The sequence below is a fragment of the Saccoglossus kowalevskii genome, chromosome 3 (assembly GCF_978046115.1).
Source record: "Saccoglossus kowalevskii chromosome 3, keSacKowa6.1, whole genome shotgun sequence".
NCBI classification, from domain to species: Eukaryota; Metazoa; Hemichordata; class Enteropneusta; family Harrimaniidae; genus Saccoglossus; species Saccoglossus kowalevskii.
The window spans coordinates 11,806,671-11,821,274 of NC_140643.1; the positions used below are offsets into that span (position 1 = coordinate 11,806,671).

Genomic DNA, 14,604 nt, shown 5'->3' on the forward strand with positions numbered 1-14,604 from the left:
TATTTATACATTGATTTGTGAATCGACTTTGTTGGGTGTGTCCTGCAATGCCATGGTGTGATCATAGGGTCGTTATATTTATACATTGATTTGTGAATCGACTTTGTTGGATGTGTCCTGCAATGCCATGGTGTGATCATAGGGTCGTTATATTTATACATTGATTTGTGAATCGACTTTGTTGGGTGTGTCCTGCAATGCCATGGTGTGATCATAGGGTCGTTATATTTATACATTGATTTGTGAATCGATTTTGTTGGATGTGTCCTGCAATGCATGGTGTGATCATAGGGACGTTATATTTATACATTGATTTGTGAATCGACTTTGTTGGGTGTGTCCTGCAATGCCATGGTGTGATCATAGGGTCGTTATATTTATACATTGATTTGTGAATCGACTTTGTTGGATGTGTCCTGCAATGCCATGGTGTGATCATAGGGTCGTTATATTTATACATTGATTTGTGAATCGACTTTGTTGGATGTGTCCTGCAATGCCATGGTGTGATCATAGGGTCGTTATATTTATATATTGATTTGTGAATCGACTTTGTTGGGTGTGTCCTGCAATGCCATGGTGTGATCATAGGGTCGTTATATTTATACATTGATTTGTGAATCGACTTTGTTGGATGTGTCCTGCAATGCCATGGTGTGATCATAGGGTCGTTATATTTATACATTGATTTGTGAATCGACTTTGTTGGATGTGTCCTGCAATGCCATGGTGTGATCATAGGGTCGTTATATTTATACATTGATTTGTGAATCGACTTTGTTGGGTGTGTCCTGCAATGCCATGGTGTGATCATAGGGTCGTTATATTTATACATTGATTTGTGAATCGACTTTGTTGGGTGTGTCCTGCAATGCCATGGTGTGATCATAGGGTCGTTATATTTATACATTGATTTGTGAATCGACTTTGTTGGGTGTGTCCTGCAATGCCATGGTGTGATCATAGGGTCGTTATATTTATACATTGATTTGTGAATCGACTTTGTTGGATGTGTCCTGCAATGCCATGGTGTGATCATAGGGTCGTTATATTTATACATTGATTTGTGAATCGACTTTGTTGGATGTGTCCTGCAATGCCATGGTGTGATCATAGGGTCGTTATATTTATACATTGATTTGTGAATCGACTTTGTTGGGTGTGTCCTGCAATGCCATGGTGTGATCATAGGGTCGTTATATTTATACATTGATTTGTGAATCGACTTTGTTGGATGTGTCCTGCAATGCCATGGTGTGATCATAGGGTCGTTATATTTATACATTGATTTGTGAATCGACTTTGTTGGGTGTGTCCTGCAATGCCATGGTGTGATCATAGGGTCGTTATATTTATACATTGATTTGTGAATCGATTTTGTTGGATGTGTCCTGCAATGCCATGGTGTGATCATAGGGACGTTATATTTATACATTGATTTGTGAATCGACTTTGTTGGGTGTGTCCTGCAATGCCATGGTGTGATCATAGGGTCGTTATATTTATACATTGATTTGTGAATCGACTTTGTTGGATGTGTCCTGCAATGCCATGGTGTGATCATAGGGTCGTTATATTTATACATTGATTTGTGAATCGACTTTGTTGGATGTGTCCTGCAATGCCATGGTGTGATCATAGGGTCGTTATATTTATACATTGATTTGTGAATCGACTTTGTTGGATGTGTCCTGCAATGCCATGGTGTGATCATAGGGTCGTTATATTTATACATTGATTTGTGAATCGACTTTGTTGGGTGTGTCCTGCAATGCCATGGTGTGATCATAGGGTCGTTATATTTATACATTGATTTGTGAATCGACTTTGTTGGGTGTGTCCTGCAATGCCATGGTGTGATCATAGGGTCGTTATATTTATACATTGATTTGTGAATCGACTTTGTTGGATGTGTCCTGCAATGCCATGGTGTGATCATAGGGACGTTATATTTATACATTGATTTGTGAATCGACTTTGTTGCGTGTGTCCTGCAATGCCATGGTGTGATCATAGGGTCGTTATATTTATACATTGATTTGTGAATCGACTTTGTTGGATGTGTCCTGCAATGCCATGGTGTGATCATAGGGTCGTTATATTTATACATTGATTTGTGAATCGACTTTGTTGGATGTGACCTGCAATGCCATGGTGTGATCATAGGGTCGTTATATTTATACATTGATTTGTGAATCGACTTTGTTGGGTGTGTCCTGCAATGCCATGGTGTGATCATAGGGTCGTTATATTTATACATTGATTTGTGAATCGACTTTGTTGGATGTGTCCTGCAATGCCATGGTGTGATCATAGGGTCGTTATATTTATACATTGATTTGTGAATCGACTTTGTTGGGTGTGTCCTGCAATGCCATGGTGTGATCATAGGGTCGTTATATTTATACATTGATTTGTGAATCGACTTTGTTGGGTGTGTCCTGCAATGCCATGGTGTGATCATAGGGTCGTTATATTTATACATTGATTTGTGAATCGACTTTGTTGGATGTGTCCTGCAATGCCATGGTGTGATCATAGGGTCGTTATATTTATACATTGATTTGTGAATCGACTTTGTTGGGTGTGTCCTGCAATGCCATGGTGTGATCATAGGGTCGTTATATTTATACATTGATTTGTGAATCGACTTTGTTGGATGTGTCCTGCAATGCCATGGTGTGATCATAGGGTCGTTATATTTATACATTGATTTGTGAATCGACTTTGTTGGATGTGTCCTGCAATGCCATGGTGTGATCATAGGGTCGTTATATTTATACATTGATTTGTGAATCGACTTTTATGGGTGTGTCCTGCAATGCCATGGTGTGATCATAGGGTCGTTATATTTATACATTGATTTGTGAATCGACTTTGTTGGATGTGTCCTGCAATGCCATGGTGTGATCATAGGGTCGTTATATTTATACATTGATTTGTGAATCGACTTTGTTGGGTGTGTCCTGCAATGCCATGGTGTGATCATAGGGTCATTATATTTATACATTGATTTGTGAATAGACTTTGTTGGGTGTGTCCTGCAATGCCATGGTGTGATCATAGGGTCGTTATATTTATACATTGATTTGTGAATCGACTTTGTTGGGTGTGTCCTGCAATGCCATGGTGTGATCATAGGGTCGTTATATTTATACATTGATTTGTGAATCGACTTTGTTGGATGTGTCCTGCAATGCCATGGTGTGATCATAGGGTCGTTATATTTATACATTGATTTGTGAATCGACTTTGTTGGATGTGTCCTGCAATGCCATGGTGTGATCATAGGGTCGTTATATTTATACATTGATTTGTGAATCGACTTTGTTGGATGTGTCCTGCAATGCCATGGTGTGATCATAGGGTCGTTATATTTATACATTGATTTGTGAATCGACTTTGTTGGATGTGTCCTGCAATGCCATGGTGTGATCAGGGTCGTTATATTTATACATTGATTTATGAATCGACTTTGTTGGGTGTGTCCTGCAATGCCATGGTGTGATCATAGGGTCGTTATATTTATACATTGATTTGTGAATCGACTTTGTTGGATGTGTCCTGCAATGCCATGGTGTGATCATAGGGTCGTTATATTTATACATTGATTTGTGAATCGACTTTGTTGGGTGTGTCCTGCAATGCCATGGTGTGATCATAGGGTCGTTATATTTATACATTGATTTGTGAATCGACTTTGTTGGGTGTGTCCTGCAATGCCATGGTGTGATCATAGGGTCGTTATATTTATACATTGATTTGTGAATCGACTTTGTTGGGTGTGTCCTGCAATGCCATGGTGTGATCATAGGGTCGTTATATTTATACATTGATTTGTGAATCGACTTTGTTGGATGTGTCCTGCAATGCCATGGTGTGATCATAGGGTCGTTATATTTATACATTGATTTGTGAATCGACTTTGTAGGGTGTGTCCTGCAATGCCATGGTGTGATCATAGGGTCGTTATATTTATACATTGATTTGTGAATCGACTTTGTTGGATGTGTCCTGCAATGCCATGGTGTGATCATAGGGTCGTTATATTTATACATTGATTTGTGAATCGACTTTGTTGGATGTGTCCTGCAATGCCATGGTGTGATCATAGGGTCGTTATATTTATACATTGATTTGTGAATCGACTTTGTTGGGTGTGTCCTGCAATGCCATGGTGTGATCATAGGGTCGTTATATTTATACATTGATTTGTGAATCGACTTTGTTGGATGTGTCCTGCAATGCCATGGTGTGATCATAGGGTCGTTATATTTATACATTGATTTGTGAATCGACTTTGTTGGGTGTGTCCTGCAATGCCATGGTGTGATCATAGGGTCATTATATTTATACATTGATTTGTGAATAGACTTTGTTGGGTGTGTCCTGCAATGCCATGGTGTGATCATAGGGTCGTTATATTTATACATTGATTTGTGAATCGACTTTGTTGGGTGTGTCCTGCAATGCCATGGTGTGATCATAGGGTCGTTATATTTATACATTGATTTGTGAATCGACTTTGTTGGATGTGTCCTGCAATGCCATGGTGTGATCATAGGGTCGTTATATTTATACATTGATTTGTGAATCGACTTTGTTGGATGTGTCCTGCAATGCCATGGTGTGATCATAGGGTCGTTATATTTATACATTGATTTGTGAATCGACTTTGTTGGATGTGTCCTGCAATGCCATGGTGTGATCAGGGTCGTTATATTTATACATTGATTTATGAATCGACTTTGTTGGGTGTGTCCTGCAATGCCATGGTGTGATCATAGGGTCGTTATATTTATACATTGATTTGTGAATCGACTTTGTTGGGTGTGTCCTGCAATGCCATGGTGTGATCATAGGGTCGTTATATTTATACATTGATTTGTGAATCGACTTTGTTGGATGTGTCCTGCAATGCCATGGTGTGATCATAGGGTCGTTATATTTATACATTGATTTGTGAATCGACTTTGTTGGATGTGTCCTGCAATGCCATGGTGTGATCATAGGGTCGTTATATTTATACATTGATTTGTGAATCGACTTTGTTGGATGTGTCCTGCAATGCCATGGTGTGATCATAGGGTCGTTATATTTATACATTGATTTGTGAATCGACTTTGTTGGATCTGTCCTGCAATGCCATGGTGTGATCATAGGGTCGTTATATTTATACATTGATTTGTGAATCAACTTTGTTGGATGTGTCCTGCAATGCCATGGTGTGATCATAGGGTCGTTATATTTATACATTGATTTGTGAATCGACTTTGTTGGATGTGTCCTGCAATGCCATGGTGTGATCATAGGGTCGTTATATTTATACATTGATTTGTGAATCGACTTTGTTGGATGTGTCCTGCAATGCCATGGTGTGATCATAGGGTCGTTATATTTATACATTGATTTGTGAATCGACTTTGTTGGATGTGTCCTGCAATGCCATGGTGTGATCATAGGGTCGTTATATTTATACATTGAATTGTGAATCGACTTTGTTGGATCTGTCCTGCAATGCCATGGTGTGATCATAGGGTCGTTATATTTATACATTGATTTGTGAATCAACTTTGTTGGATGTGTCCTGCAATGCCATGGTGTGATCATAGGGTCGTTATATTTATACATTGATTTGTGAATCGACTTTGTTGGATGTGTCCTGCAATGCCATGGTGTGATCAGGGTCGTTATATTTATACATTGATTTATGAATCGACTTTGTTGGGTGTGTCCTGCAATGCCATGGTGTGATCATAGGGTCGTTATATTTATACATTGATTTGTGAATCGACTTTGTTGGATGTGTCCTGCAATGCCATGGTGTGATCATAGGGTCGTTATATTTATACATTGATTTGTGAATCGACTTTGTTGGGTGTGTCCTGCAATGCCATGGTGTGATCATAGGGTCGTTATATTTATACATTGATTTGTGAATCGACTTTGTTGGGTGTGTCCTGCAATGCCATGGTGTGATCATAGGGTCGTTATATTTATACATTGATTTGTGAATCGACTTTGTTGGATGTGTCCTGCAATGCCATGGTGTGATCATAGGGTCGTTATATTTATACATTGATTTGTGAATCGACTTTGTTGGGTGTGTCCTGCAATGCCATGGTGTGATCATAGGGTCGTTATATTTATACATTGATTTGTGAATCGACTTTGTTGGATGTGTCCTGCAATGCCATGGTGTGATCATAGGGTCGTTATATTTATACATTGATTTGTGAATCGACTTTGTTGGATGTGTCCTGCAATGCCATGGTGTGATCATAGGGTCGTTATATTTGTACATTGATTTGTGAATCGACTTTGTTGGATGTGTCCTGCAATGCCATGGTGTGATCATAGGGTCGTTATACATTGATTTGTGAATCGACTTTGTTGGGTGTGTCCTGCAATGCCATGGTGTGATCATAGGGTCATTATATTTATACATTGATTTGTGAATAGACTTTGTTGGGTGTGTCCTGCAATGCCATGGTGTGATCATAGGGTCGTTATATTTATACATTGATTTGTGAATCGACTTTGTTGGGTGTGTCCTGCAATGCCATGGTGTGATCATAGGGTCGTTATATTTATACATTGATTTGTGAATCGACTTTGTTGGATGTGTCCTGCAATGCCATGGTGTGATCATAGGGTCGTTATATTTATACATTGATTTGTGAATCGACTTTGTTGGATCTGTCCTGCAATGCCATGGTGTGATCATAGGGTCGTTATATTTATACAGTCAAACGTGTGTTAACGACCACCTGTGCAGAGCGGACACCTGCTCATAGCGACCACCTCAGTACAGTCCCTTCACAATTTACACGTTAAAGACACTGGCTATAGCGACCACCTGTCCAACGCGACCAGCGACCACCCTATTGTAGACCTATTCACACTTTAACCTTTGTATAACGACCACCAACATGTCCATCAGACGGTCTCAGCAAAAAGACAATAGCTACTTGCGAATCGCTAACAGGAAAGTGGCCATATGTTACGTTCAGATTACCGAGTACACAATCTGTAGACAGGGGTGACAATCGCAACTTGGATTGTGAAGTTGCGAAAAAGTAAAAAAAAAAACAAAAAAACAGTTGAATATCATCTGAATGTAACGTCTGGAGACTGGAAAGATTTTAACAACAAATTAAAACAGTTTCATTCAAAGTTGGAAATGAAAAACTAGCTTGTTTCCGATCGGTACTACCCCGGTATACTATCGATCCCCAGCCGGCCAGCGGCACTTCTGTGGACTGTCTCGCACATGAAGAGCACATTCCTCCCGTCCCGAAAACAAGAAAAATGAACCAGTTTAATTAAATGAGAGATGTTTTATTTACCCTGTCGACATGAAATACCCGAACAAAATAATAAAACATTCGCTATTTCGTTCTCATCGCGGGATTGCAAAATCCGACCTATTTTGGCCGCCATGTTGTTTGTTGTTGATCGTTATAAATTATGCTAATGAAGCTAGCGCATGGGCAAAACTGAGGGGTCATCTCGGGGTTATTCTCAACGAAAAATGATTTCTATTTTGATCCTCTTTTTTTATAAACGGTAATATCAATAATTCGAGAAAAAATCATTTCGTTTGGGCAGTTTTGATGCGTCGATGCTTGCAACAAATAACTGTAAAATTGCGTGTACGATCATCGTGTTTCATTTCCGGTTCGTTTGACTTTCTGATTCAACGCCGAGAGTTGGAGCAATCGTTACGAGTTTGGTAAATTTTGTTTATTACCAATGCTTCTTCATTTTTAATGCTTGTTTGTTTTTTCAAACACGGCAACTTTGCCTGTGCATTTTGTCACAGTGTACAATCGACAATACTAACGATGGGACTGATTACCGCCTGTGATGGGCTGGGGAATAAGACTGCATGGCGAGAATGTGAAAGTCCGAGCTGAAACACCAATGCGGCCGATCGTTGACAATCGTTCTTATGCATTAAATACACCAATGAATCCATGGGCAGAATCACTTGGTTTCAGTGAATTTACATGATATAATTTGTAGTAAAAAAGTAAAGCTGTGTAATTATCCAGATGAAAATGAGTGACTTATTAAAAAGACCAATTCATTGTAGGTTTGTTTTGCTGATGATCTCCCTTAAAATTCCCACCCTAATTAATATTCATGATTACATGAATAAATTAGGCCACCTCCATATAAAGACCACCTGTCTATAAAGGACAGTTTGGCTCAGTCCACTGACTGTCCTTTATAGACAGGTTTGACTGTACATTGATTTGTGAATCGACTTTGTTGGATGTGTCCTGCAATGCCATGGTGTGATCATAGGGTCGTTATATTTATACATTGATTTGTGAATCGACTTTGTTGGATGTGTCCTGCAATGCCATGGTGTGATCAGGGTCGTTATATTTATACATTGATTTATGAATCGACTTTGTTGGGTGTGTCCTGCAATGCCATGGTGTGATCATAGGGTCGTTATATTTATACATTGATTTGTGAATCGACTTTGTTGGATGTGTCCTGCAATGCCATGGTGTGATCATAGGGTCGTTATATTTATACATTGATTTGTGAATCGACTTTGTTGGGTGTGTCCTGCAATGCCATGGTGTGATCATAGGGTCGTTATATTTATACATTGATTTGTGAATCGACTTTGTTGGGTGTGTCCTGCAATGCCATGGTGTGATCATAGGGTCGTTATATTTATACATTGATTTGTGAATCGACTTTGTTGGGTGTGTCCTGCAATGCCATGGTGTGATCATAGGGTCGTTATATTTATACATTGATTTGTGAATCGACTTTGTTGGATGTGTCCTGCAATGCCATGGTGTGATCATAGGGTCGTTATATTTATACATTGATTTGTGAATCGACTTTGTTGGGTGTGTCCTGCAATGCCTTGGTGTGATCATACGGTCGTTATATTGTTCTTGAACTTGAAATTATAGTCAAACACTTTAAATTAGTATGGTGTAAAACAGACGCTGTTCTTTCTGTGATTAATGTCAAAATTATTATTTTTTCTGGTCATTGTTGTAAATCAACTTAATTTACTGTGTGATACCTGAACATCAAAAAACGATGAATATCGGGACGCGCTGTGTTCGGTGTGGGTCCCACACTACGTATACAACGTATGTACATTGTTTGCTTACACACAATTGGAACGCATGGTACTTGATGACCACCACTCACCTTAGTAAAAATTAGTATGCATTATTATTCCTAGTTTCCCTTTCTCATTTCTCTATTCCCAAGAAAGCCCAAGACAAGAATGAAGAATTTTTAATATTATAGCGACATTACGAGCGAAGCATGAACAGAAAACTGATCCTAATCCGTTTTTTTTCGAATTCATCTAAATCCTGGCTAGTAAATCCTTTACACTAGTGATCTCCGTTATAAAACCAGACTTGTGTATAGAAGTCGTTATACTGCTCTCGGCAAATACTGAAATGTGATCCATTTTATTTTAACTTCATCGTGCTCGGGTATACCCATGTCTACATTAGCTTCAATTGAGTGATTATCATTTTTGTACATGTATTACTATAAATTAGTAACACTCCCCAATGACGTCACCAATTTAAAGTAACTCTCATTTTCACTTATCATCCCTGTCTGTGTGTAATTCGTGTCTGGTTTGACCTTTCACAGTCCCGACGGAAAACTGGTGGCAATGGTACACAGCCAATCGAATCTATTGAAGATTTTCAACCACCGTGTTACGAAAGCCGAACATTTTCTGAAACTACAGGTCGCTCGTCCCACTAGCTGTGCCTTCTCTAGTAATGGTGACAGCCTCATCGCTGTCGGACGAACTGGCGCTCAGGTATTTTTTTGTTGTTGTCGGTATATCTACGTGTGGCGTTCTGGCCTATAAACACGCGACTGCCCTTGGGCGGTGACTAGACAGAAGGTAATATATGTCTGACAAGGCTTCTGAATGTTTGTTGTTTTCAAGCTGAAACACGGTAAATCAAGGATAAAGTTGAGTTATGTCAAGGATAAAGGCGTATTGATTATTTTCATTCGAAAACAAATCCGTGAAAGCACGTCTATACATACGCGTTCGAATAATACAAGTCAAATGTTACTATATTTATAACAAAACAATATATATATATATATATATATATATATATATATATATATATATATATATATATATATATATATATATATATATATATATATATATATATATATATATATATATATATATATATATATATATATATATATTTGTAAAAATATATTTTCGTTTTATCGACTAGAATGAGTGTGAGTGTATATTATCTTCTCTTATTAGATATGTGACATTGCTTCTGGGAGACTTTCTCCAGAAATCACCGAGCTCTTCCAAGGTGCCGTGCTATCGGCAGTATTCGGCAGCAATAACAACACGATATGCGCATTAGGAAAGGATACTCGTGTCACCCATACAAATAATGGATTTGTCCGAATCTTCCACGGGGAAACACGAAAGTTAGTGTATGAGTTTACTAAGATGGTGGCTGATGATGGAGGTCAATTGAAGGTCACTGAAGATGGCTCGACGCTGGCTTGTTTTGGATTGGACGAGACTGGTAAAGAACAAAGACTATTGTTTTTGGATGCCGATGAGGGCGAGTTCATTCACGAGTTGGCAGTTTCACAGACTGCCAATATGTTCGCAGTAAATGGCGGGTTCACATTCGCGGCTGTCTGTGACCCGGAAGGGAAATCAGGACCAACGATACAGGTGATTACAAAACAACAACACCAGTGGTGTGGGGGTGTCGTTTTATTTATTTTCTCAACATTTTCCCTCGATACAACCCACATACGCACACAATCGAATATGTCAATGTGTGTGGTTTGGGGGGTAATAGGTAAAAATGTGCAGTACATTCACTTCTTCAATTTCGGGACATGCGTAGTTTGATTTTAATGTACGGGGCTGGAGCTACGTCACAGAACGTTCTACGTTGATAAGACGCGCAAGACTGAACCGTGTATTTATACTAGCACTGCGCGAACTGCTGTGGAACGCTGGTCGAAGAGCTGGTGAAAACAGTCGAGAAAACAGCAAAATCGCAATTATGAAACAATCCTGAACAACCAAATTTATATATGTTTCACATGTAAGGTTAAAATTGTTAAACTCTTCTGGAGAGTCTCAACTACTAGCCAAAAACAGTTTTTTGAGAGTTTTGACCGTTGTTTTCATTGGCTGTGATTGCCAAGGAGTAAAAATGCCCGGATGTTCGCTCCCGAGAATAATTACCATAATATAGCGGGAATACGATGTTGTTTATTCCTTAAGTTTAGTGATGTAGATGTGTTATGAATAATGTTATGTCATTAATTCTGTCAATCGCAATTTACCTTTTTCGAGTTCCTTCAAACGACCCATTCTGCCATGTGCGGCAAATAAGTCATTCGCGCGATGCGAACTGTTCGGAGTTCAAAAATCAAACCACGCGAGTATGGCAACTACATTGATTATGTGCATTGCCTGAATCACAACAGTATCGCTTAAAACTCGTTATTTGACACATTTCACACAATACTGTCTAAAATCAATATGTATAGTTCCAGGACTTACTATCACATTTTGTGAAAAATTACTGTCACCGCCATCATTGTTCCGTACAACAACATGAGTGCCAGCTAAGTTGCTGACTGGTTTGCTATGCGGTGCTAACGGGAGAACAAGTTGTGTCAAACCAACCTCAACAGGAGACGTCAAACGAATACTAAGTAGTGGATGACTCGGATACGTTGAATATAAATAGAAGACCACAATGCGATTGCCTTTCAATTTATTTTTATTCAATCGTATAAATTGCTATATGTGGCAGAGTTTAATATCCAAACAAAACGTATGCACTGACACAGTATGAAATGTCAGAAAGCAGTCGCAGGTGTGTCTCTGGCGTGTATGATGCATAACAAAGCGCTTGTAACCACGCGCATTTAGCCCTCGTAAAAGAGGTTTGAACTAACCAGTTCTAAATCATGTAACGATCTCGAGATGCACATAACAAACAGAAACTTAGCTGGCAATGTTGCTCTTCTGGTGTTCGGAACAATATGGCGGTAAAATTGAAAAATATGATGTAAATATTACTTGGTTTGCCGTGATGATTTCCACAGAAGCCTCGTAGCGTTAACCGGCGTAAATATTTTGAGTTAAAATAACAAATTATGCCGTTATTCGATGTGAAGGGATTTTACGAGGAGGATAGAGTCACCGTCTTTTTATTATTTGATTTGTGGAATTGATACTTGCCTACTATGTATTGTTCTCTCAGTGCAGTACTTACACGAATATGTGACAAGGCCAATAAATACTAGTAGTTGTGTCACTACGTAACTAGCAGTATTGTCTAATTTGCATGCACTGTAATGTCGGTTTGTGTTGATGCGACATTCGGTTCGTAAGCTGTAAGAAATAATCTCAAACTAATTTGACAGGTGAATATGAAACAAAAATAACCGAATTAATTAGAAAATGAAAATGTAGATTATTGAGAATTAATACTCGACAACGTAATTGGGTATGAACATTCAGTGTGGAATGATACAGATCTGCCAAAGGCCTGTTAATAAGTACGTTTCTCTATATCGCGTCCATTCATTCAAACATTCTTATTTACCAAGAACTCGGAAATCGTCAATACTATTCATAAAGAATGGTGTAATTTTGAAGAAAAAAAAACGTGATTGCCTTATAAAATGTGCTACCTTTTAAATATATCCTCAAACACTTTTAGTAGGCTTCATGTATTGTAATTTCAAGAATGTTCTTGACCACATTTCAGCTGTGGGACGTGGTACAGCAGATGGTGGTGGCAGAATACCTACCATATTACAACGCCGATATAACATCTATCTCCATGACAACCGATGCAAGATACTTGCTGAGCGCGGCAAAGGACGTGGTGCACGTGTGTGAGATATTCCTGGACGATGACACAAATGGAAGAAAACAAAAATTGCCGAAGATATCTATTCGAAGACAGTGGACGGCAGATACGACTAACGCCACAACAAGACATAAAATACCCATTACCAAAAACCAACTCAAATGTCCAGGTATGTATAATACACATATATCTATGGTATATGTATATGCATAAATATATTGTAAATCGTGGTTCACTTTCCAATGAAGCACTGCCCTGTATAATGAGAATTTCAGGTAATAGTATACCTCTCAAGACGTTTGTGGGTTAGCACGTAGTGAACAAAGGAACTACAAATAAAGGAAAGGGTGAACATTTGAGCAATGTTCAACCTATGGTGAAATTGTAGTGCAAAAACAGTAAAAAAAAAGGACAATTTGTTATAACACTGAAAACTTAACGCTTCCACCAAAGGTCAACTAGGCTTTCGCTCACAATTATTCAAATTCTGGTCTTGTTTTCTTTATTACCTGATGATCATTATTGATAATCCACAAATAAACAATGGTAGCATCTTTGTTGATTTTATTTGACATACCAGTGGTTCAATTCTGCATATCATTACATCATTTCCGTTAACTAACATCACCTCGAACTAGCACATTAAAATCAAGTATAGACAGTCCAATTCAAATCTCTCGCATTGAGAGTTTCGTCAAAATTTCAAGTTTCATGTTTGTTTGTTTTCTAAGTTTAACGATCGTATTGATATCACACATGTCTTATATTACATACTACTGATTTGTCTAGCTTTTGAAATCGCAAATTGAAACATCATCACCATAGTGCTGAAAGTCACACAAATTTAGCCGATTTAGCTGCACTAATATTGGCAATAATGGAAATGTTTGCCCACTGAGTAGAAAGTCAGGCATTTCAAAACCAGCTGTTGTACACTAAAATTCCACTCACCAATCTAAGGCTTGGTTATTATGGTATTATGTTAAATAAAGCAGTCTGACGGATTGAATAGAGGGGGTTGCATTCGTGAATGTGTGCCCTCGCGCATTTATACTGTGAAACCTATAGACTCCGCGAGTAGTATTAGTCGTCTTTTATCTTTTATCTATATCTGGTGCCTTATATGACGCCCCCATCTCTCTGATTACCAATACATATAGCATGACCGGGAACGAAGCACACAAATAAGACTCCCTCATTTCACTAATCGTTCTCGGCTGATCTGCACTGGCTCGGAAGATGAATTCTGATTGGCTAAAAAAACAAAAAAACTTGTGGCGTTGAATGCACGTTCATTGTCAGTATTGTTATGCAAATTCAAACTAGCTAATCATTTACAACCTTCCGAGCCAGTGCAGATTAGCCCATCGTTCTCATACTTCAGACACGAAGTACACGCGGGAATTGATTGTGACTGATGAATCACGAGTCAATAAAGTGTTGTGATGCCGGACACTAATTGAGAGTATTCACATTCTTGATATTAAAAAAAGGCTCATCGTTTTTCTAGAATAACTTATTTTAATTTCGACCTGCTGATTAGTGTCATTATTCCATCTATATTTATATTATCTTTTCAGTTAGTATCTAGATATTATCATTAAACTAAAGTGTATTTTTGGTTCCATGATAATACTTTATTTTCGCTATTTTCGTTGAGTAAAATTAAATATAAATCAGTGAAAATAAATTC

The 14,604-nt window shown here is 38.4% G+C and overlaps 1 protein-coding gene across 1 annotated transcript in view; it reads left to right on the forward strand.

The window, feature by feature from the left end:
• LOC100368585 (NACHT and WD repeat domain-containing protein 2-like) overlaps window positions 1-14,604 on the forward strand; it is a 39,705-nt gene that overhangs the window by 23,900 nt on the left and 1,201 nt on the right. Inside the window, exons 15-17 of the mRNA XM_085497558.1 lie at window positions 9,655-9,829; window positions 10,310-10,741; window positions 12,807-13,080. Coding sequence (XP_085353684.1) covers window positions 9,655-9,829; window positions 10,310-10,741; window positions 12,807-13,080 — 881 coding nt within the window. The remainder of the gene's footprint in view (window positions 1-9,654; window positions 9,830-10,309; window positions 10,742-12,806; window positions 13,081-14,604) is intronic.